Source organism: Geotrypetes seraphini, chromosome 3, assembly GCF_902459505.1.
Source record: "Geotrypetes seraphini chromosome 3, aGeoSer1.1, whole genome shotgun sequence".
NCBI classification, from domain to species: domain Eukaryota; kingdom Metazoa; phylum Chordata; class Amphibia; order Gymnophiona; family Dermophiidae; genus Geotrypetes; species Geotrypetes seraphini.
The window spans coordinates 365495190-365520274 of NC_047086.1; the positions used below are offsets into that span (position 1 = coordinate 365495190).

The window sequence follows — 25085 nt, forward strand, 5'->3', positions numbered from 1 at the left end:
GGCCCATGTGTGGCACAGAACCAGAGAGATATAGTGGTGTGCCTAGGGAGCTTTGCTCTGAGAGAGAGAGTATGCCTTGCGACGGGCCCAAGAACTGGGTACTATTAATTGGGAAGACCATAGACTAGAGCTGTACCAGGACTTAGCAGCCAGTACCTTACAGAAACAACGTTATTTCCAAGAAGTGACCAGGGCCCTTGCCAGAACAAATATGCAGTACAGATGGATCTATCAATTTGGACTGCTCATCACTGTCAATGGTGTCCATGTGAAAATCTCATCATTGAAAGCCAACGCCCTTTTGCAGAAAGAGGGCGTGGACGTTCTGGAGAAGCTGGAAAAAGCATGGTGGCGAGTTTTAGGTGGCAAAAAGTGGAATGAGGGACCAGATCAACTGTATGCATGGCACTGAGGATCCGGATGGTGGCAGTTCGAGCTACAGTAGGCCTGTGCTGCACTCTTCAGCTGGCGATTGTGACTTTGGACACTGGGATGGTCAATCCTTAATGGACTTAAGGGATGAAGACTACCAATCTTTGGCTCGACAGTATAGAATGACTGTGGTGGTGTGAATGTGTGTGAAATGATTGTAGTGTGGCGAGTACGGGGTAGGGGACAAGAGATTAGAGAATGACACGGAGACAAATTTTTCCCTGTCTCCACAGGAACTCAAATTTCCCCATCCTGTCCCAGTGAGCTTTTGTCGCAGTCCCTGTTTCAGTCCTGTAAGCTCCGTCTTAACCGCACAAGCCTCGAACAGTTATGATTTTAAAGTGTTTGAGGCTTTTGCAGATGAAGACAGAGCTTGCAGGAATGGGGTAGGGACAAGAAAAGGAACTCAATCCAAACTAAATCCCACTAAAGGATATTTGAGGGAGATCATGGAGTAAAATGGCCTCAGTAACACACTTGGATAGGGATAATTCAATCCCAGGATATCTCAATCCAAATGCCCAGTTATTAGGGTTTTAAGATTACCATCACTGACTAAATTACCTCCACCACCTTTTTTGTGTAGCCAATTTTAGCTGTATTATAAATTAATAAGTCTTTTTTATACAGAGCAAATTATCACTTATCTTTAAAGTGTGCAGCGTATTGATTTGCCCGACGGGGACCTGTTTCGCCACTAACTGCAGCTATTTCAAAGGTTCTCAGGACACTTTTTTTGCAATCTCGCAGTTAGCAGCGAAACGGGTCCCTGTCGGGCATATTAATACTCCGCACACTTGGGGCGTGGCTTGGACACGCAAGCAAATGGTCGGGTATAGCTGTGCTCCATACCAGACAAGCTAATATTTCAAATTTAAAAGCTCCAAAATTGATTTTTTCACTGAAAAAAACGGTGGATAAGAAGAAATGGCATCGGGCAAACAAAATAAAAACAATACAGGAGCCGGAGGATCAGGAACAAGCATTAATAAAAGATCAAAGCCTGAACCAGGGACACCTTCAAAGGTTCCGCTGCCTTCAGAAGGAGAAACAGACATGATGATGGAAATAAGACAGATCAAAGATATCGTTTTAGAAATCAAAAAACAACTTCAAAAGGCAATTGACGACGTAGCCATGCTTACAAAAAGAGTGGACCTAATAGATAACAAAATAACTCACTTAGAAGAAAAATCGGAAGAGGTACATACTGAAGTCATGCAAAATAAAAAAGCTTGGAAAGAAATGGAAATAATGAAGAGAGACTTGGAAGACTGTTTGAATAGGGAAAAAAGAAATAATTTAAGAATTATAGGGATGCCTGAAGGAGTGGAAAAAAATGATCCCATCACTTTCCTGGAACAATTCCTTCCAAAAATCCTGCCTCTTAAATCCAAAGTGCCTCTCGAAATTGAAAGAGCACACAGAATACCAGGACAGAAAACAACATTACAAAAAGGTCCAAGAACTTTAATATTTAAATTATTAAGATACCAACATGTTGCTGAAATATGTCAACTGGCTAAAGAAAATAAAAATTTACGATGTCAAGATGCACGTATACACATTGTACCGGATTTTGCCAGAGAAACTGCCTTAAAAAGAAAACAACTACTGGATTTAAGACCTCAATTAAGAGCACTAGGGGCAAGATATGGACTTCTATATCCAGCGATTATGAAAGTAACTTTGGGAAATAAAACACAAAACTTCACAGATTACAAGAAATTAGCAGAATATATAGAACAATGTGAACAACCAATGACTTCTTAAATAAAACGCTGAGTAAGTTTATCAAGACTGATATTTTTATCAAATGAATATGTTTATATTTCATATTATTTTAAATCGTTACTAAAAATATACTCTGAAAAAAAAAAAAAGTTTGAATTAACTGATTCGAATATATAGAATCTTCCAACTTACTTTTAAAAATGAGAAAGATCGCTGTCACGAGCATGGAACTTGACTCGGTGAGAACGTGGATGAATGACTGACATGAGGGGAGGGCGGAATGTTGGCTTCATACTGAGTGTCACTGCACGACTCAGGGAATTGAAAGATTGAGTCGGATTTCGAATAGACTGAGAGGATTGCGAAGTGAATGTCTCCCTGCCATATAATCCCTCAAAGACACAGAAATACCCGAAGTATGGTGGTTGCTATGACACTACCGAACAAGAACGCGAAGGAGCATGCATTTACAGGAAATCTCTATTCAACCAATGAACTACACCCAAAATGAAAAGGATAGGTTGTTTTCACGTCATCACGTCTACGGAGGAAGAAGAGGAAACTTGAAGAGAAAAAAAAAAGGCATTCATACCAGCGGAACTATAAGGAATGAAAATATATTTAATATTAGATATAATATATAGAATGAAATAAACTGTTTTACAAAGAAAATAATAATAATAACTTCATAGTAAGGATATGTTTTATGATTCAGATATATGCTGAATCCATTCTCTATAAGATACAGTTCTTTACCGGATATAGAGAAAAAGGTTTATGGATAGGAATCATTAAAGTTTTCAATTGACCTATTAAAATAGGAATAAGAATGAGTAAGAGAATGGGTTATGATAGATTTTAATTTTTTTTTTATTACAATTTTTACCTTTTAATTTTAGATGAATGGATCTCATAGAATAGAAAATATAATGAATGAGATGAATGATTGAAGTTATAAAGGATAAAATGTTTGCTTAATGTATTCTAATAATCTTATCCTTTTTATAAATTCAAAATATCTTATATATATTTAATTTAACTGAACATAACAAAATTTGGATAAATAAATAAAAGTATCCATATAAATAAGAAAACAAAGATATATAAATTGTTGAATTTTAATAGTAGTATTTATATTACTACTATGGAGCTTGTGATATTAAAGTATTTTTTAGCTTGTAAGGAGTGATGTTATCTAATTTTGCATTTCCAAGTATTCGTATATGTATGGGGTGGGGAGGGAGGAAATAGGGGGGTATTAAATTTCAAGGGTCTGTGTACAATAGGTAATTCTTTATTTTATCTTATATGTGGGAAAAAAAAGTTTATAAAAAATATTGAAGATTGGGATGTTACATTACAAATTATATTAAGGCATAATGGGACTTAAGATAATATCTTTAAACGTTAATGGTCTCAATCACCCGATTAAAAGAAAAAAAGCATTATTATTTTTAAAAAGACAGAACGCTGATATATGCTGCATACAAGAGACCCATCTTTCAAATAATGAATCTATAAAGCTAAAAGGTGATTGGGTCAAACAATGTTATTTTTCTTCAGCAATAAAAAAAAAAAGCTGGTGTTGCTATATTAATAAATAAAAAATGTTCTGCTTCATTTAAATTTAAGGCAGCTGATCCTCTTGGAAGGTGGATATATGTAGAAATGGACATGGGAAATACCACCATGACGCTCTTTAATATATATGCCCCTAATTCGAATCAGAATGAATTTTTTAAAACTCTGCAACAATTGATTCTTCCACTTGCTACTTCAAATCTAATAGTAGCAGGGGATTTCAATGCTGTTATGGATCCACTAATGGATAAAAGTCCAAGAAGATTTATAAAATCATTAGGCCTTGATAATTTAATACAATCTTGTGATTTAAAAGATATTTGGCGTATTCTTCATTTTGATGGTCGGGAATTTTCGTTTTGCTCACAGGTTCATAATTCTTTTTCTAGAACAGATTACATTTTTGTTTCTAATCAATTAGTACATCAAATCACACAGGCAGTCATTGATCCAATTATACTATCTGATCATGCTGGAGTGTGGATTGAAATTAAAATAATGGATCAGAATGGAAATAGACCTATATGGAGATTAAATAATACATTGCTTACAGATACTGACTTTTGTGAAAATCTTATGGAAAAAATGAAAGATTATTTTCAAATTAATGATACAGAAGAAATTTCAATAGAGACTTTGTGGGATGCTTTTAAAGCATACATTAGAGGACAAATTATTTCTTATTCAGCTTTGCAAATAAAAAAGGAAAAAAAGCAATTTACAGAATTGGAAAAAATAGTGAAATCTCTTGAATCAAAATTAATTGAAAAATGGGATTATTTGACACAACAAGAACTTTTAAAAGTTAAAGGTAAATATAATGAAATTTCTTCAAAAATTATTAGAAAAGATTTATTTGTACAACAAGCTTTGTATTATGGAAATTCGAATAAGGCGGGAAGAATGCTAGCAAATTATCTTAAAACAAAAAAAAATAAAAATAAAAATAATTGCTATTCAAAATGAGAATGGGGAAATGTTATCTCAAATTGATCCCATTATAAAACAATTTTTAAAATTCTATAAAAATTTGTATTCTTCTGAGCCTTATTCGGAAAAGGAAAAGGATGGTTTAGATTTTTTAAAGTTAATAGAGGGACCAAAGATTCCTGAACATATAAAACGAAGTTTAGAAGAGCCAATATCCTTAAAAGAATTAGATACAGCTTTGAAATCCCTTAGGGTTGGATCCGCTCCAGGTGGAGATGGTTATACAGTAGAGTTTTATAAATCATTTCAAAACATTATAATGCCCTATTTATTAAAATTGTATCAGACACAACTAAATAAAGGTTATATTACAGGTACTATGGCTGAATCAATAACTATAGTTTTACCTAAGCCAAATAAAGATCCCACTTTGGTTTCAAATTATAGACCTATTTCTTTAATAAATGTGGATGGAAAAATTTTAACTAAAGCATTAGCATTAAGACTGGCTATAGCTCTCCCTTTCATTATAGATATGCATCAGACAGGTTTTGTTGCTCAAAGACATTCATCTCATAATACTAGATTGGCACATCACATGTTATATTTGACAAAATCAATTAATGACCCAGCATTCTCTATTTCATTAGATGCTGAAAAAGCTTTTGATAGAGTGGAATGGTCCTTCATGTTTCAGGCAATGGAATGGTTTGGTATAGGATCCGGATTTATACAAATAATAAAAGCATTGTATAGCTCCCCTGCTGCTAGATTATATATAAATAATAATTTTTCAGAAAGATTTATTCTACAGAGGGGAGTTAGACAAGGATGCCCACTATCCCCTTTGCTTTTTGATATTGTTTTAGAACCCTTGTTAATAGCTATAGAACAGGTAAAGGAGATACAGGGTATTCCGCATTCAGATAGAGAATATAAACTATCAGCATATGCGGATGATATTTTACTTTATTTGAGAAATCCGGAAACAACCATTCCAAATTTGCTTGAATTAATTGAAAAATTTGGAAAATTTTCAGGATATAAAATAAACTGGAATAAATCAGAAGTGCTTCCACTCAATGTACATTGTACAAAAAGTTTATTTGACTCATTTTCTTTTATTTGGAAAGAAGAAGGATTAAAATACTTAGGAATTTGGATTACAAAAACTATAGATGAGACTATGAAAATTAATGAAAAAAATTTATTACAAAAAGTGTCAGAAATGTGTGAACAATGGAATCCTTTATGCATATCTTGGTGGGGGAGAGTGCAAACTGTAAAAATGATGATATTACCAATAATTTGTTACCAAATGGGTATGATACCAATTTTTTTTCAGGGGTCTTTTTACAAAAAATTAGATAAGATGTTAATAAAATTTATTTGGCTTGGAAAAAAAGATCCCAGAATTGCTCTAGTATCTTTACAAAGATTATGTAAGCCCTCCAATTGAGGAGGGAGGGGTAAATTTTCCAAATTTTTATAGGTACCATCAAGCCTATATTATGCGTAATGGTATGTATTGGATCCTCCCAGAGCCCATTGAACATATACCAGATTGGTTCTGGTTAGAATGGAGATTAATGTTTCCTTTACGTCTGAGTCATGTCATCAGTATTCAAATGCCAAGGTTATATAAGGATCACAAAATATTTGTTGATACTTGGAAAACTATAAGGTACATAAGTAACCTAACTCCTATTCCAATAACTAAATCAATGACTCAAACAATATGGCTAAATCCAAAGATCAAAGTTGGCGGTTTTAAAATTATCTGGAAACATTGGATGATTGCTGGAATTCGTATTTTAGAAGATGTAATGAATAAAGGTAAACTGCTCGAGTTTTCACAATTGCAACATAAATTCGGTTTGAATAAATCACAGTATTTCAGATGGATGCAATTGAAGCAGGCCATTCAGATAGGGTTCTCTGAATGGAAAAACCTTAATAATTATCATAGTATGGAATTCTTATGTTTTCAGATAGACTCCATGGGTCACCAGGCCGCAATGTGGTATAAATTAATATCTGGATTTGTACATAAAAAGAAAAAAAATGGTCTTAGAGATATTTGGAGCATTGAGATTAAGCATCAGATTAATGCATCTCAATGGCCACGACTTTGGTCTTGGAGATTAAGATGTACATTGTCAGCTTCTATGAGACAAATTTGGTTTTTTATTTTACATAGAGCTTTATGGACCCCCACATGTTTACATAGAATAGATAGCTCTAAGTCTAATAGATGCTGGCATTGTCATCTTGAACCAGGGACATTAGATCATCTTTTATTCTATTGTCCATTCATATTAATATTTTGGAAATCAATTTGGCCTCAAATTAATAGGATGTTAGAAAATCCGGTAGCCTTGACATATGATACGATTTTGTTTGGTACTGCAATGAGAGCTCGAAGTCAAATTTCATCAAATAACAATAAACTTTTATTTATATTGACTGGAGTAGCAGTACAGCAAATCACACATAATTGGAAAAATTATGACAGATTGAACTATAATTTTTGGTGGAACTCAGTTTGCCATATATATAAGATGGAACGTACATTTGCAACACAAAAAGGATATATGGATAAGTTCAAGAGGATTTGGGGACCATTAACAGATTTTTGTAATTAATGATTAAAATTTTTTTTTTCCCACAATAAGATAATGGTTAAAGAAGGGAGGGAGGGAAGGAGTAAGAAATTTATTATTTTTATAATACATTATAAACAATGTATTATGATAAGTAATAATCTTATGTGAAATTAATATAATAAAGGGAGGGAAAAGGGTTCATAATTAAATAATAATTAATAAAATTATTACAATATATGTTATATAAATTCATAAGAAGAAGAATATAAAATATGGTTTATATAAAGTACATTATAGAAAATTCAAGTGTATTGTTAAGACAATTGTATGAAAATTTAATAACACTTGTTGGTATATGAAAAAATCAATAAAAACTTAAATAAAAAAAAATACTCCACACACTTTAAAGATAAGTGATAATTTGCTGTGTATAAAAAGAAAAAAAGACTTAATTTATAATACAGCTAAAATTGGCTACACAAAAAAAGGTAGTGAGGTAGGGAAAAAAATTCTTGAGATGTAAACCCATATCTAGCCTGAAGCTCATGGAAAGAGTCAAACCCATTCAAGTACCCCATCACACAACTGCCATAAGAACATAAGCCTTACTGAGTCAGACCAATGGTCCATCAAGCCCAGTAGCCCGTTCTCACGGTGGCCAATCCAGGTCACTAGTACCTGCCCAAAACTCAAGGAGAGCAATATTCTATGCTACCGATCCAGGGCATGCAGTGGCTTTCCCAATGTCTTTCTCAATAACAAACTATGGACTTTTCCTCCAGGAAATTGTCAAAACCTTACTTAAAAACAGCTACGCTATCCGCTCTTACCACAACCTCTTGCAACGCGTTCCAGAGTTTAACTATTCTCAGAGAAAATATTTCCTCCTATTGGTTTAAAAGTATTTCCCTGTAACTTCATCAAGTGTCCCTTAGTCTTTGTAATTTTTGACAGAATGAAAAATCAAACCACTTGTACCCGTTCTACTCCACTCAGGATTTTGTAGACTTCAAATCATATCTCCCCTCAGCCGTCTCTTTTCCAAGCTGAAGAGCCCTAACCGTTTTAGTCTTTCCTCATACGAGAGGAGGTCCATCCCCTTTACCATCTTGGTCGCTCTTCTTTGAACCTTTTCTAGCGCCACTATATCTTTCTTGAGATAAGGAGACCAGAACTGTACGCAATACTCTAGATGAGGTTGCACCATGGAGCGATACAGGGGCATAACATTCTTAGTTTTGTTAACCATCTGCTTTTTTGGCCGCCACTGCACATTGGGTGGAAGGTTTCATCGTATTGTCTATGACGACACCCAGATCCTTTTCTTGGGCACTAATACCCAAGGTGAACCCTAGCAACAGTGATTCAGGTTATTCTTCCAAATGTGCATCACTTTGCATTTGTCCACATTAAATTTCATCTGCCTTTTGGAAGCTCAGTCTTTCAATTTCCTAAGGTCCACCTGCAATTTTTCACAATCCGCATGTGTTTTAACAACTTTGAACAGTTTAGTGTCATCTGCAAATTTAATTACCTCACTCGTTGTTCCAATTTACAGATCATTTATAAATAAGTTAAATAGCACCGATCCCAGTACAGACCCCTGCAGCACTCCACTGTTTACTCTCATCCATTGAGAATAATGACCATTTAACCCTATCCTGTTTTCTATCCGATAACCAATTCCTAATCCACAACTGAACTTTGCCACCTATCCCATGACACTTTAATTTTCCCAGGAGCCTCTCGTGAGGAACTTTATCAAAAGCTTTCTGAAAATCTAGATGTAGCGCATCAACCGGCTCACCTTTATCCACATGTTTATTCACACCTTTAAAGAAGCCAGCAAATTGGTGAGGCAAGATGTACCTCTTTTGCCAGTTTCATTAAGAATTTACTGGCCTCTGCACTCATTTGTGCTTAGCTGATAAGCTGCTCAAAAGATGGAACATTCAATAGCAAATTAGGCTTGATGAATTCAGATCTATGGAATGCCCTTCTGGAGGGCTTACATAATATGAAGAGTTACTTACAACTCCATAAATTACTTAAGGCATATCTGGTTTCCAAAAGGCTTTTTAGATTGTTGGTGTTATAATTTATGTTTTTTTACAGGCATAATTATTATTATTTTTTTTAATGTTAATGCTTTTTATTTAAGTTTTTGAGTTTAATATGGATGTTAACTTATAAACTGCCTAGTACTGTGGACAGTGATTCAAGAAACTGTGTAAAAATAAATGTATGTGATCTGGCCTATCTTCATACATTGCACAGGCCATATCAATTCAAGGAGCTTCTCCAGTCTTGCTTTTGGTTGGGTGTAAAGCTTCACTCTTGCTTACCTGAAGAGAAATAAACTGTGGGGAGGTAGCTTCTGCATTCCTTCCACCCCCACCTCCGAATCCAGAAGTTCACTTCCTCTACCGAGGTATGCATTCATAAAAGCACTCTGAAAATTACTCAGGTATCTGAATTGAGCTGGCAGGACAGACTGTTTCAACATAATCGTTCTAAACAAACACTGCAGAATTTTCCCATCTAGAAATGAAGTAGCAACTTCCATCTATTTATTTAAACCCCTTTCAGGGAAGGAGGAAAACAGCAAGAAATTAATGTAGGCTATGTAGTATGAGCCAAATGCAGCCAAGGACCCCAAAATCTTGTCTTCCCCTTTCCAGCTCTCTAGGGTGTGCTGTTTTTTCCTCCTTCAAATGCTGCCATTTATTAATTTTTTAAAACTTTGTTGTATTCTCAAACCCACTCCAAATTTTGTTTGCCTGGGGCAGCAGTGGGGAGCACCTATAAAAGGTGCAAAGGCAACGAGAGGGGATGGAAAGTTAAGCATATACTTCACCTAGTGGTTGCCATCGGGTAATGACTTGGGACAGCAGGGCAGAAATCTGCACTTGACCAGATCCAGTTCATGGCTCCAGGAACCTGCCATTAGGTTCGCCCAAGTTGTGCAGCAACAATCATTGCTAGGAGCAAGATTAGTGACCACAGCACCAGCCTGAACAACCTACCATCTGCTAGAGGTAGAAAAATATTGAAGTTTTCCAAACAGCATCAGTCCTCCTTATACTGGCGATGTCACTAGGAAAGATCATTCCCTATCTTCATCTACTGGCAGGTGGGGATACTACCTGCTTATTTAAGATAGAACATTTCTTAGCCTCTGGGTTGTACTTTCAAAGCACTAAAATCACTCTACACACAGCCAAGTATTACTGTTGCTCAATGAAATTAAACTTACTTACAAGTTTTATGCATGACTTGATGAATCGTTCATCATTGTGGTACCTCTTGTCAGATAAAAAATTCTTTACTAGACGCTCCAACAAACAGGATATTTTATGGTTTTCTTGAGGCGGAAGTGTTTCTTCTGTCAACTGCACATACCTGGAATATGATAATATTTGAGGCTTAAAACTTCATTTTGCATCCGATTACATCTTTAAAAAAAAAAAGTAGTTACTGTATTTTTCTTTCCATAAGATGTACTTTTCTCCCCAAAAAAGTGGGTAGAAATAAGGGTGAGTCTTATGGAGCGAATACTACAACCCCAACTTGTTTTTAATCATGGCAGAGCCCCCCCCCCTTCCTGCTTTTAATCCCGGCACGTCCCTCACTGGACAGCTGCGAAAGCGAGAGGCAGAACAGCGAATAAGGTCCCACGCGGCTGCCTGAATGGCTGCAGTCAGTTCTCATGAGTCAACATGCCTAGGAATTGTAGAGACTGCTCGCAGAGGTCGGGAGGGGGGTTTGGGGAGAGGGAAGGGAGGGCTGAGGGTTTGTAGTCTCCAGGGCACTGATGTGCTAGGTATAGTCTTAGATACTGTATAGCACAGTTACTTACCGTAACATTGTTATCCAGGGACAGCAGGCAGATATTCTCAACATGTGGGTCATCCACGGAGCCCTGCAGCGGACAGCCTCGCAAGCAGACTTGCTTGAAGAACTTTGAAAAAGTTTGCGAGTGCCTTCCCGTCCAAGTCAGGGCGCATGTCTCCTCAGCATGTCCTCAGTTCAGATAGCTAGCTAAGAAGCCAACAAGGGTAGGTAGGTGGGTGGGTTGTGAGAATATCTTCCTGCTGTCCCTGGATAACAACTTTTACGGTAAGTAACTGTGCTTTATCCCAGGACAAGCAGGCAGGATAGTCTCAACATGTGGGTGACCTCCAAGCTAACCAGAAAGGGATGGTGGAAGTGTTGACAATTTAAGAAAATAAATGTTGTAAAACAGACTGGCCAAAATGGCCGTCCCTTCTGGAGAAAGTATCCAGACAATAATGAGAGGTAAAAATATGAACTGAGGATCTAGTGGAAGCCTTGCAGATTTCCTCAACAGAAGTAGATCTAAGGAAAGCTACAGACTCCACCATTGCTCGAACTTTGTGGCCCGTAACGCAACCCTGCAAAGGGAGACCAGTCTGAGTATAGCAGAAAGAGATGCAAGCAGCCATCCAGTTGGAGATGGTTCGCTTGGAAACAGGATGCCCCAACCTATCTGGATCGAAGGAGATGAAAAGTTGAGGAGCAGTTCTGTGAGGTTGAGTGCGCTGCAAGTAGAAGGCTAAAGCACGTTTACAGTACAGAGTGTGAAGCGCTATTTCTTCAGGATGAGAATGAGGTTTTGGAAAAAACACTGGTAAAACAATGGATTGATTGAGATGAAATTCTGAAACCACTTTAGGTAAAAATTTAGGATTTGTACGAGGACCACCTTGTCATGATGGAAGACTATGAAAGGTGGATCAGCAGCCAGAGCTTATAACTCACTGACTTTTCAAGCGGATGTGAGGGCAATGAGAAACACCACTTTCCAAGTGAGATATTTAAGATGAGCTGAATCAATTGGTTCAAATGGAGGCTTCATCAAGTGAGTAAGGACAAGATTGAGATCCCAGACCACTGGAGGCAGTTTGAGGAGTGGATTGATATTGAAAAGTCCTTTCATAAACCTAGAAAATACAGGATGAGCAGAGAGGGGTTTCCCTTCAATAGGTTGATGGAAAGCAGCAATTGCACTGAGATGGACTAATAGATGTAGATTTGAGGCCAGAGTGAGATAAGTGCAGTAGATAATCTAAAACTGTAGACAGGGATGTAGATATCTGTTGCATATGATGAGAAGAACATCAAGCAGAAAATCTAGTCCATTTCTGGTTGTAACACTGCCTAGTGGACGGCTTCCTGGAAGCCTCTAAAATGTCCTGTATAGATTGAGAGGACTGTAGAGTGGCAGTTAAGTTGAGAGGTACCAAGCTGTTAAGTGTAGAGACTGCAGGTTGGGATGAAGTAGACACCCCTGACTCTGTGTAAGCAGAGAGGGAAATACTGGTAGAAATAGAGGCTCCCTGGTACTGAGTTGAAGTAGAAGGGAGTACCACGGTTGTTTGGGCCACCAAGGAGCTATCAGAATCATGGTGGCATGTTCCCTCTTGAGTTTGACTAGAGTCTTGAGAATCAGAGGAAACGGAGGGAAAGCGTAGAGAAACTGATTCGTCCATTCTAGAAGAAAAGCGTCTGCCTCAAGGTGCAGAGGAGTGTATATCCTGGAACAGAATTGAGGCAATTTTTTGTTTTGTGGGAACGCAAAGAGGTCTATCTGAGGAGTCCCCCATTGAGCAAAAACTTGATGAAGAGGGGAGGAACTGAATGCCCATTTGTGAGGTTGGAAAAGGCAACTCAATTTGTCCACCAGACAGTTGCGCTGACCTTGAATGTAGACAGCTCTGAGGAAGATGTTGCGATGCACTGCCCAATTCCAAAGCTTCAGAGCTTCCTGACAAAAGGGAGAGAGAGCCTGTGCCTCCCTGTTTGTTGACATAGTACATGGAGACTTGGTTGTTTGTTCGAATGAGGACTACCTGGTCGTGAAGATGTTGAAAAGCTTTGAGAACATTGAAAATCGCTCTGAGTTCCAACAGATTGATATGGCAGAGACGATCCATGCGGGACCAATGGCCTTGAGTATGGAGACCGTTGAGATGAGCCCCCCAAGCGTAAGTTGAAGAATCTGTTGTGAGAACTTTCTGATGAGGGGGGCATGTGGAAAAGAAAACCTCTGGAAAGATTTGAAGAGCGCATCCACCAGTGGAGAGACTGTCTCAACGAAGGAGTCACTGTAATGTGTTGAGAGAGTGGGTTGCAAGCCTACGCCCACTAAGATGCCAGGTTCCACCGAGGTATGCAAAGGTGAAGTCTGGCAAAAAGAGTCACGTGAACCGTAGAGGCCATGTGGTCTAGCAGAACAATCATTTGTCTCACTGAAATTGACATGAGAGAAGACACGTGTTGGCATAGGTGAATGAGAGCATCTTGATGTGGTTGAGGTAAAATGCTCTGAGTTGAACAGTGTCCAGGATGGCTCCAATAAACTGTAGAGTTTGGGAGGGATTGAACTGGGATTTTGGAAAATTGATTTCGAATCCCAGACATTGAAGGAACGTAATAGCTACAATAACCCCTTGTTGAGAGGTGGCTTTGATGAGCCAGTCATCCAGATATGAAAAAACTTGAAGGCCCTGCGTCCGCAGGGCTGCAGTAACCACCACTAGACACTTCATGAAGACCCTGGGGGATGAGGTGAGTCCAAAAGGCAGAACTCGGTACTGAAGGTGAAGATTCCCCACCCGAAATCTTAAGAATCTGCGAGAGGCTGGGTGAATTGGTATATGAGTGTAAGCCTCCTTGAGATCCAGAGAGCATAACCAATCCTTGAAAGGACACATTTGAAAGGATAAGTTTTCTGTCTCTGTCTATACTGGGGGTAATCAAAAACTTGATGTTTGGGAAGAGGTCATTTAATCATGTTAACGAAGTTAGTTGTCTGAGACAAAGAAGGCTCAACCTCCCATTGCCATGTACCGGTTGAGATAGATAAAGGAAGCTTTAACACCTTTTAGTTTAAACAATGAAGTACATATCCTGCTCATTCACCCACCCCACCCCCTTTTCTAGTGTTGATTACTTCTTTGAAGCCTATGTATCCTGTCACCAGATATGGTTTGTACTTACGTCATCTGCTAATACCACTGACCCATGTTAAAAAAGTTTAAAAGCTGAATGTACTAATAAAAGATTAGGCAAATCTCTTTAGAATACTGTCTACGTATCTTTTCTTTCTAAGGAGAATGTCTCTGGATATCCATACACATATGACAGGGTGTTTTGCAGGGCAGTTTCGGGACCAAGAAACGGATCTTGTTCGTTTCAATCCTCTTGACCCATCAGGGGATACAGTGTTGGTAAAGAGAGCATCCGAAACTTCTCTTTGACTAGAAATTTGTTGAGGGCTCTGAGGTCCAGAATAGGTCGCAGATCCCCAGTCTTCTTCGGGACTAGAAAATAAAAGGGAATAGAATCCCATGTCCCATTGGTTCAAGGGAACCTCCTCGACAGCTAGAAGGCAAAGAAGAGCCTGAGCTTCCTAAAGAAGGGGAAGTTGTGACGGACTGGAAAAAAACTCTCTTGGAAGGAGATCTGGTGGCACTTGAAGAAACTGATGTTGAGAACCCAGAGATTGGAAGTAATCAGCTGCCACTGATGGTAAAAGTGGTGAAGCCAACCTCCGATGCGCAGGAGAGAAGTCTGATAGATGGAGATGGTTGGTATGCTCAGACTGAGACTGTCAAAAAGACTGGGCCGTCTTAGCAGGAGACTAAGGTTTTTGCTGTCTCTGCTGTTGCTGTTGTCGACTAGGCGGAGGCCTGGAAAAAGCTGGCGTCGTTTTCTGAGGGTAACGACGTGGAGGAGGCTTCTAAGGCCGAGCAGGTGGAGTCTTAGTTTTAGACTGAACCAAAGAGGCAAGGAACGTTCATGCTTGGTAGCAACGTCTATGGAATCATCAAAGAGCTCATTTCCCTGGCAAGGCAAATTTGCGAGACGGTCCTGTAGATTGGGATCCATGTCCACAATGCGTAGTCAAGCCAGGCGACGCATAGCCACAGCAAAAGCAGTCACCCTAGAGGACATCTCAAAGGCATCATACGTGGCTTGAAGGATGAAAAGGTGTATTTGTGACAAATTATGCAGAATCTGTTTAAACTCCGGAAGACTTTGCACCTCAATGGCAGGGGAAAAAAAAACAAAAAACAAAAAAAACTTAGGCATCGTTTTCAGGCAATGCTTGAAATAAGAAGTAAAGAGGAAATTATAGTTAAGAATTCGATTTGCCATCATTGAATTCTGATAAAGCCTGCGGCCAAACTTATCCATAGTGCGGCCCTCCCTGCCTGGAGGCACTGCAGCGTAGACCTTAGAGGGTGAGATTTCTTAAGTGAAGATTCCACCACTCAGGGTTTCTCATTAATATTGTCTACTTTCCATATTTCCTTTCAAATCCATTCATGAGATTATCTTCTCATTTTATTTTATTTTTATTTCCTTTCCTTTCTCTTAAAATCAGTTTCACATATTCATTGGCTCTTTTTGCTATTTTATGAATTCTATAAGTTCTTCTGGTTTCTCAAATTGGCAGGTTTTATTATCCAATGTAATTCTCATTGTGGCAGGGTACATGAGACCATACCATGCTCCTAACTCTTTTAATTTAGGTCTTAGCTGTAAGAATTTTTTTCTTTTCTCTGCTGTGGCTTTTGCAAAGTCAGGAATGAAAATAATTTTGTACCTTTATATCTTATTTCATTATTTGCCTTTGCCAAATTTAAAATTTCTATAGCCTGCTGATATCTCATGACTCTGAAAATCAACGGTCTTGGAATCTCACTTGCATTTGATCTTACAGGGATTCTATGAGCCCTCTCTATTTCTAACTGAAATCGAGGGCTTACCAGTAGTAATTTAGGAATTATTCCTTCTAAATAAACTACAGCATCTTTCCCCTCCAAACCTTCTGGTAAATTTAAATTTTTAAATTATTCCGTCTGGACTGGTTCTCCATATTTTCAATTTTTCTTTCCAGACTTTGTATTACTTGGTGATCAAACCTACATTGCAGCAGAGTTTCTTCAGCTTTTACTACTCTGGCTTCCAGCTGAACCACCTGAGAATTAGCAATCTCTATTTTCTTTGCTAAGTTGGCCACTTCCTCTTTGACCTCCAGCATTATATTTCTTAGTTCTATTATAATGCCTGCAGTTTCATTAGAGTCATCCGACGGAAGTGGCACTCTAGAGGGCATCGGAGGATCAAAAAAAAAGAAAAAGAAAAAAGTTTTTGTGTTTTTTTTTTATAGAAGACGCAGTGCATAGCGACTTACGAAGAAACAAATAAAAACAATTAGAAAAACCACTGTGCAAGAAGGCAATAAGAAAAACTGCAGAGCTTGAGAAAACAGGGCTTCTCGGAAAACGTTGAACTGAGGACACACTGAGGAGACGCGCACTGACTCGGGCGGGAAGACACTCGCACATGCGCAGCACTAGTAAACTTTTTCAAAGTTCTTCAAGCAAGTCTGCTTGCGAGGCTGTCCACTGCAGGGCTCCGTGGATGATGTCACCCACATGTTGAATATCCTGGGATAATGTATAGCTTTATTCTGGCTTGGAGGGAGGGGTCACGGGGTAGGCGGAGGTCGGGTATGTGATACTGATGTCTGCATTCATTGTTTTGTTATTTACTCTATACTTTTGGGGGGGTATTAACCCTTTCAGGACCATAAGGATCGTAGGCCAATTTTTGTGGTTTTGACGACATTTTTATGGTAAAAAGGGCTTGCAGATGCCAAAAAATTGATTTTTTTTTGTGAAATATCATTATTTTTTTTTTAAAAAATCAAACTTCTGGCTTATGGACAGTGTGGCAAGTGAATCTTCTCGTCAATCTGGCAACGACGCTAATGAATGAATGTCGGAACCAGTTTGTTTACATAAAGGCAGTATCATATGGAATCCGTACATATCAAATTTAGAACTGTAGACTATCCCAATCAAAATTTATAGGATTTTAAAGTTATGGGACAAATATGTCCCTTGGTCCTGAAAGGGTTAAGGAGTGTTTCTCATGTTAGAGGTGGAACATATGATACTCTACTAGGGGGAGTGGGATGGACAGGGGGGCTAGATTCTGTTAATATGAAAAAACTTTGATGATCTGGATTTTCCTGCTTATTGCTTGTTTGATTTGTAATCTCTTGGCATATTTGTTCGCCTTCTACAGCATGCTGTTCTGCTATTTTTTAAAAGGTATGGGGGGGAGGGGGTCCCTGCCTGTCTGCCTGCCCTGTCCCGGCCTACTACTAGACCACCAGAGGGGGGACAGGGTGCAGAGCTTGGCAAGGAGTGTGGGGTTAGGTGCAGGTCCTGGCAGGGAGAATTTGGTTCAGAATGTTTTTTTCCTTGTTTTCTTTCTCTAAATCTAGGGTGCGTCTTATGGTGAAAAAAATACAGTAAATCCATTCTCTTACCTATCCCAAAGACTGAGAGGATCATCTCCGTTATAGCTGTGAATACGAGCCTCAAACATTCTATAAAGTAAAAAAACACAAAAGCTTAATATTTACATCCTGGAAAGAATTAACTCCCCCCCCCCCCACCAAAAAAAAAAAAACTACACCAGAAAATGATTTTTTTAAAAAAATTTCAGAAGTCTATTGAGCAGTAAAACAGCAATATGTACAACCTCTTAAAAAACAATGGTCCTCTTTTACTAAGCCGCGGTAGAGGTTTCTACCGCAGCCTGGGGAACTAAATGCTCCAACGCTCATAGGAATTCTACGAGTGTTGGAGCAGTATCAAAGCATAGTTCTCTGTATAAAACTCTTCCACGGCTTAATAAAGGGGTGGGGAAAAGTACAGTATATGAAACATACAGTATTGGGCAATATACTCTGGTGAAAGCACACCTCTCAGGCCTGTCAAAAATACCTGCACTACTACAAAATACAGCCTCTAGGAGTAACTAATGTACTTCGTCAACTAACTTAACTAGCCCGATACCTCACAAGTTTTAAAGTTTTGAGATCAAATCTTAAAAGCATGAAATATTGCTAAAAAGACAGCCCATAATAACGACAACAGCCAATTTGGCCGATATGATGAAATATCCCCTCTAACACAAATGAGTTTCCAGTTTAACCCATTTGACCAAGTTTATGCTCAGCCCATTGTATACACAAGTGCCAGCTTCTCAAGATGATGGTGAAATTTATTCATAGAAACATAGAAATAGACGGCAGATAAGGACCCACGGCCCATCTAGTCTGCCCACCTTAATGTCCCTCCCCTACCTTTGCCCTGTGAATAGATCCCATGTGCCGATCCCATTTGGCCTTAAAATCAGGCACGCTGCTGGCCTCAATCACCTGTAGTGGAAGACTATTCCAGCGATCAACCACTCTTTCAGTGAAAAAGAATTTCCTGGTGTCACCTCGTAGTTTCCCGCCCCTGATTTTCAACGGATGCCCTCTTGTTGTCGTGGGACCCTTGAAAAAGAAGATATCTTCTTCCGCCTCGATACGGCCCGTAAGATACTTGAACGTCTCGATCATGTCCCCCCTCTCTCTGCGCTCCTTGAGCGAGTATAGCTGCAATTTGTCAAGCCGTTTTTCGTATGGTAGATCCTTGAGTCCCGAGACCATCCGGGTGGCCATTCTTTGCACCGACTCCAGTCTCAGCACATCCTTGCGATAATGCGGCCTCCAGAATTGCACACAGTATTCCAGGTGGGGCCTCACCATGGATCTATACAAAGGCATAATGACTTCCGCCTTACGACTGACGAAACCCCTTCGTATGCAGCCCATGATTTGTCTTGCCTTGGACGAAGCCTGCTCCACTTGATTGGCAGACTTCATGTCCTCACTGACGATTACCCCCAAGTCTCGTTCTGCTACCGTTTTTGCTAGGATCTCGCCATTAAGGGTATAAGACTTGCATGGATTCTGGCTGCCCAGGTGCATAACTTTGCATTTTTTGGCATTGAAGTTTAGTTGCCATGTCCTAGACCATCGCTCCAGTAGGAGTAGGTCGTGCATCATGTTGTCGGGAACTGAATCTTCGTCTGTTGTGCATTTGCCCACTACATTACTCAGTTTGGCGTCATCGGCGAATAATGTTATTTTACCTCGAAGCCCTTCTGCCAAGTCTCTTATAAAGATGTTGAATAGGATTGGGCCCAAGACTGAGCCCTGTGGTACTCCACTAATCACCTCCGTCATTTCGGAGGGGGTGCCGTTCACCACCACCCTTTGGAGCCTACCTCCAAGCCAGCTCCCAACCCATTTCGTCAATGTGTTACCTAATCCTATAGAACTCATCTTGCTCAGTAACCTGCGGTGTGGTACGCTATCGAATGCTTTGCTAAAGTCCAGGTACACGATGTCCAGGGACTCCCCAATATCCAGCTTCCCCGTTACCCAGTCAAAGAAGCTGATCAGGTTGGATTGGCAGGATCTCCCCTTAGTAAATCCATGTTGTCGGGGATCCCGTAGATTCTCCTCATCCAGGATCTTATCTAATTGGTGTTTGATTAGAGTTTCCATTAGTTTGCTCACTATTGATGTTAGACTCACTGGTCTGTAGTTTGCTGTCTCCATCTTTGAGCCTTTCTTGTGGAGTGGAATGACGTTAGCCGTCCTCCAGTCCAACGGGACGCTGCCTGTACTAAGGGAGAGGTTGAAGAGCGCGGACAGTGGCTCCGCCAAGACATCACTCAGCTCCCTAAGCACCCTGGGGTGCAGGTTGTCCGGCCCCATTGCTTTGTTAACCTTGAGCTTTGACAGCTCACCGTAGACACTGCTGGGCGTAAACTCAAAGTTACTAAAGGGGTCAACTGAGCCAACCCTTGTCTGTAGCTGAGGGCCGAGCCCTGGCGCTTCTCGGGTGAAGACTGAGCAGAAGTATTCATTTAATATTTGGGCTTTTTCCGAATCCTTTTCCACATAGTCTCCGTCTGGTTTCCTAAGACGTACAATCCCGCCTGAGTTTTTTCTTCTATCACTGATATACTTGAAGAAGGATTTATCTCCCTTCTGGATGTTCTTTGCTAGAGACTCCTCCATGAAGAATTTAGCCTCCCTGACTGCTGTTTTGACGGCTTTTGATTTGGCCAGGTAGTCTGCTCTAGAGTCCTGCTTCCCTGATTGTTTGTAAGAGATGAATGCTTTTTTCTTCTCCTTGATCAGGTCTGAGATCTCCGCAGTAAACCACTGTGGCTTATTATTCCTTCGCCGTTTACTTACTGATTTTACATAGCGGATTGTTGCTTCTTGTATGGTTGCTTTCAAAGTCGACCACATGTCTTCCACGTTATTGGTTTCTTCTTGGCTTTGTAGCGCCTGGTGAACGAAGTCTCCCATTTCTTTGAAATTTGTGTCCTTGAATTTGAGGACTTTGGTTAGTGTAGTAGATTTAGTGAAACCTTTCCTGATATTGAACCATACCATGTTGTGGTCACTGGAGGCCAATGTGTCGCCCACCGAGACCTCTGTGACACTTTCTCCATTGGTAAGTATCAGGTCCAGTATTGCCTGATCCCTTGTCGGTTCCAACACCAGTTGCCTGAGGCTTGCTCTTTTCATAGAGTTTAATAGCCTCCTGCTGCTGCCGGAAGCAGAGGTAAGTGTAACCCAATCCACATCAGGCATGTTGAAGTCACCTAGCAATACTGTGTCCCCACGCAAGGTGATATTTTCTATATCTTCGATTATTTCCATATCCAGGTCATCCTGTTGTCTTGGGGGTCTGTAAATTACGCCAAGATACAAGCATTTGTCCTTCCCTCTGGCCAAATTAACCCAAAGGGATTCCCCAGTATACTGGACATCTGAGATTCTCGTGACCTTAATGTCATCTTTAGTATATAATGCTACACCCCCTCCCTTCCTACCCTCTCTGTCCCGGCGAAGCAAGTTGTAACCCGGTATGACCATGTCCCACCCGTGGGAGTCTGTGAGCCAGGTTTCGGATATCGCCACCACATCCAGGTCGGCATTCCTTATTTCTGTTTCCAATTCCAGGATCTTGTTTCCTAAACTGTGTGCGTTGACGTACATAGCCCTCCATATTATATTTTTGTTATGTCTCAGTGGGGATATTCCTGTTTGAGCTATTTGAACACCTTTAGCATTGTTTGTGTTATTTGTGCTTTCCTGAGGCTCAGAACCACAATGTGTACTCCCCATATACCCAGAACTACAGTGTGTACTCCCCCTAGACCCGGAATTACAATGTGACCCATAAATATGATGTGACCGTCAATTCATACCCGTCAATGTTTTTTCTTGAAATTTATTTATACCCGTCAATGTTTTTTCCTTGAATGCTGCTAGACCAATCTGTACCATTGGGTTGGGAACTTTTCCTACCACAGATTACAATAGCGGTTCCAGTATAAGGTGTGGTACTGGCTGAAATAGCACAGTTACGTACCGTAACAGGTGTTATCCAGGAACAGCAGGCAGCTATTCTCACATATGGGCGACGTCATTGACGGAGCCCGGATGCGGACGCCTCACAAGCAGACTTGCTTGAAGAAACCAGGAGTTTCGAGTTGACCGCACCGCGCATGCGCGAGTGCCTTCCCGCCCAGCGTAGGGCGCTTCTCTTCAGTTCAAATAGCTAGCAGAGAAGCCAACAGCATGTAGAAAATCTAGTCCATTTCTGGTGATAGCATTGTCTAGTGGTAGGCTTCCTCGAAGCTTCTAAAATGTCCCTTACAGATTGAGCAAACTGAAGAGGGGTTATGTTGAGAGGTACCAAGCTGTCAGGTGTAGAGACTGCAGGTTGGGATGAAGCAGAGATCCTTGATTCTGTGTAAGCAGAGAAGGAAAAACTGGTAGAAGGTATGGCTCCCTGCTGCTGAGTTGAAGTAGAAGGGAGTACCAAAGTTGTCTCAGCCACCGAGGAACAATCAGAATCATGGTGGCATGATCGGTCTTCAACTTGACCAGAGTTTTAAGAGTGAGAGGAAATGGAGGGAATGCATATAGAAAAAGATTTGTCCATTCCAGAAGAAAAGCATCTGCCTCGAGGCGATGAGGAGAGTATATCCTGGAGCAGAACTGAGGCAGTTTGTAGTTGTGGGGAGCTGCAAAGAGGTCTATCTGAGGCATTCCCCACTGTGAAAAAATGTGATGAAGAGGCGAGGAATGGAATGTCCATTCATGAGGTTGGAGAAGACGACTCAAGTTGTCCGCCAAGCAATTCTTTGCCCCTTGAATGTAGACAGCTTTGAGGAAGGTGTTGTGGCAGATTGCCCAGTCCCAAACCTTCAGAGCTTCTTGACAAAGGGAGGCAGATCCCGTCCCTCCCCATTTGTTGACATAATACATGGCGACTTGGTTGTCCGTCCGAATGAGGACTACTTGGTCGTGAAGAAGATGTTGAAAAGTGTTGAGAGCTTTGAGGATCGCTCCGATATGACACTGACAATCCATACTGGTCCAGAGGTCTTGAGTATGGCGACCATCGAGATGAGCACCACAAGCGTAGGTTGAAGAATCTGTCGTGAGGACCTTCTGATGGGGAGCGTTTGAAAAAGCAAGCCTCTGGAAAGATTGGAAGAGAGCATCCACCAACGGAGAGACTGCTGCAATGAAGGAGTGATTGTTATGTGTTGAGAAAGTGGATCGCAAACCTGCGTCCATTGAGATGCCAAGGTCCACTGAGGAATTCTGAGGTGAAGTCTGGCAAAAGGAGTCACGTGTACTGTGGAGGCCATGTGACCTAGGAGTACCATCATGTGTCTCGCTGAGATGGAAGAGCGGGAAGACACTGTATGACAGAGGTGAAGAAGAGCTTCCAGTCGTTGTTGTGGGAGGAATGCTCTGAGTTGGACAGTGTCCAGAACAGCTGCAATGAATTGTAGATTCTGTGAGGGCTGAAGTTGGGATTTTGGAAAGTTGATTTCGAATCCCAAACTTTGTAGGAACCAGGTAGTCCATTGGGTCGCTACAATAACCCCTTGAGATGTTGAATCTTTGATGAGCCAGTCGTCGAGGTAGGGAAATACCTGAAGACCATGGTTCCTTAGAGCTGCTGCTACTACTACCAGGCACTTGGTGAACACTCTGGGAGAGGAGGCCAGGCAAAAGGGTAGTACTCTGTATTGATAATACAGATTCCCCACCCGAAATCTGAGATATTGACGGGAGGCCAGATGAATGGGGATATGAGTGTAGGCCTCCTTGAGATCCAGAGAGCATAACCAGTCATTCTGCTCGAGAAGGGGATAAAGGGATGCCAGGGACAACATTCAAAACTTTTCTTTGACCAGAAATTTGTTGAGAGCCTTGAGATCCAGAATGGGCCGCAGATCGCCCGTCTTCTTCGGAACAAGGAAATAACAGGAGTAAAAACCCCTGTTCTGCTGTTCCAAAGGAACTGGTTTGATGGCATGGAGATGAAGCAGAGCTTGAGCTTCCTGAAGAAGAAGGGCGGTCTGGGAAGGACTGGAAGGATACTCTCTTGGAGGAAGCTCTGGTGGAACCTGAGTGAAATGAAGAGAGTATCCTTCCCTGATGATGGTGAGCACCCAGAGGTCGGATGTAATAGTCATCCATCGGTGGTAAAAATGATGGAGATGACCCTCCTATAGAGGGAAAAGGAGACAGAGTCAGAACGGTGGAGGTTATGCTCTGTTTTAAACAGTCAAAAAGGTTGAATAGCCTTAGGCGCAGCAGAAGGTTGAGGTTTTTGTTGCTTTTGAGGCTGCTGTTTTTTAAGAGGAGGTCAAGTGTAAGGAACCATCCTCGGAGCAGAACGCCATTGATAGATAGGAGCAGAGGGTGTAGGTTTGGCAGGAGCTGGCTTTGGCTTAGGTCTTACAATAGAAGCAAAGGATTTTTCATGTTCAGACAATTTCTTGGTGGCTGCCTCGATAGATTCATCAAAGAGATCATTGCCCTCACAAGGAATATTAGCTAAGCGATCCTGAAGATTAGGGTCCATGTAAATGGTACGAAGCTAGGCAAGGCGACGCACAGCTACAGAACAAGCAGCTGCCCGGGCAGATAACTCGAAGGCATCATAAGATGATTGGAGGAGATGTAATCGGAGTTGAGATAAAGAAGCAAGGAGTTCTTGAAATTAAAAGTGCTTTTGAGTATCCAAATAAGTCAAGAATTTTGGTAATAGAGAAATGAGGACCTCAAAATAAGTAATAAAATGAAAATTATAATTGAGGACTTTAGAGGGCATCATGGCATTTTGATAGATGCGACGTCCGAATTTGTCCATAGTTTTCCCTTCCCATCCAGGAGGAACGGTGACATAAACCTTGGAAGGATGGGACCTCTTCAAGGAGGTCTCGACTAGCAGGGACTGATGAGATAACTGCGAGTTATCAAACCCTTTGCGATGTACCGTTTTATACCTAGAGTCCAACTTTCTTGGAACAGCTGGTATGATATAAGGTGTCTCCAGGCATCGACCAAAAGTCTGAGACAAAAGCTTGTGAAGAGGAAGCTTAAGTGACTCTGCTGGAGGTTGAGGAAGATGCATGACTTTGAGGTACTCCTTAGAGTATTTGGAACCAGCATCTAATTGAAGATCCAAGTCCACAGCCATCTGACGAAGAAAAGATGAGAAAGATAGCTGATCTGCCAATGCTTTCCCTCAAGAAAAACTCGAGGACGTTGAGGCAGCCTGGTCGAAGATGAAGCTTCGGCAGGAAAAAAGGCATCAAAAGAATATGGAGATTTGGATGAGGTAATCGAAAACGCTGCATCCTCGAGATTCGGAAGTGGAGACCTCGAACGAGGAGTCGGTGGTCTAATCAAAGTAGGGGTAGAGCGAGGCTTAGTTGAAGAGGGTCATTCTTTAGAAGAAGAACTATGCCTGGAAGTATGCCTCGATAAAGGCCTCGATCGTCAATGAGAACTGTGCCTGGAAGCAG

At 40.6% G+C, this 25085-nt stretch overlaps 1 protein-coding gene across 1 annotated transcript in view; it reads right to left on the reverse strand.

The window, feature by feature from the left end:
- The window catches only part of BUB1 (BUB1 mitotic checkpoint serine/threonine kinase), a 243236-nt gene that overhangs the window by 192602 nt on the left and 25549 nt on the right, over positions 1–25085 (reverse strand). The window contains exons 2-3 of the mRNA XM_033939939.1: positions 17656–17715; positions 10544–10685 (exon numbers count right to left, since the gene is read on the reverse strand). Coding sequence (XP_033795830.1) covers positions 10544–10685; positions 17656–17715 — 202 coding nt within the window. The remainder of the gene's footprint in view (positions 1–10543; positions 10686–17655; positions 17716–25085) is intronic.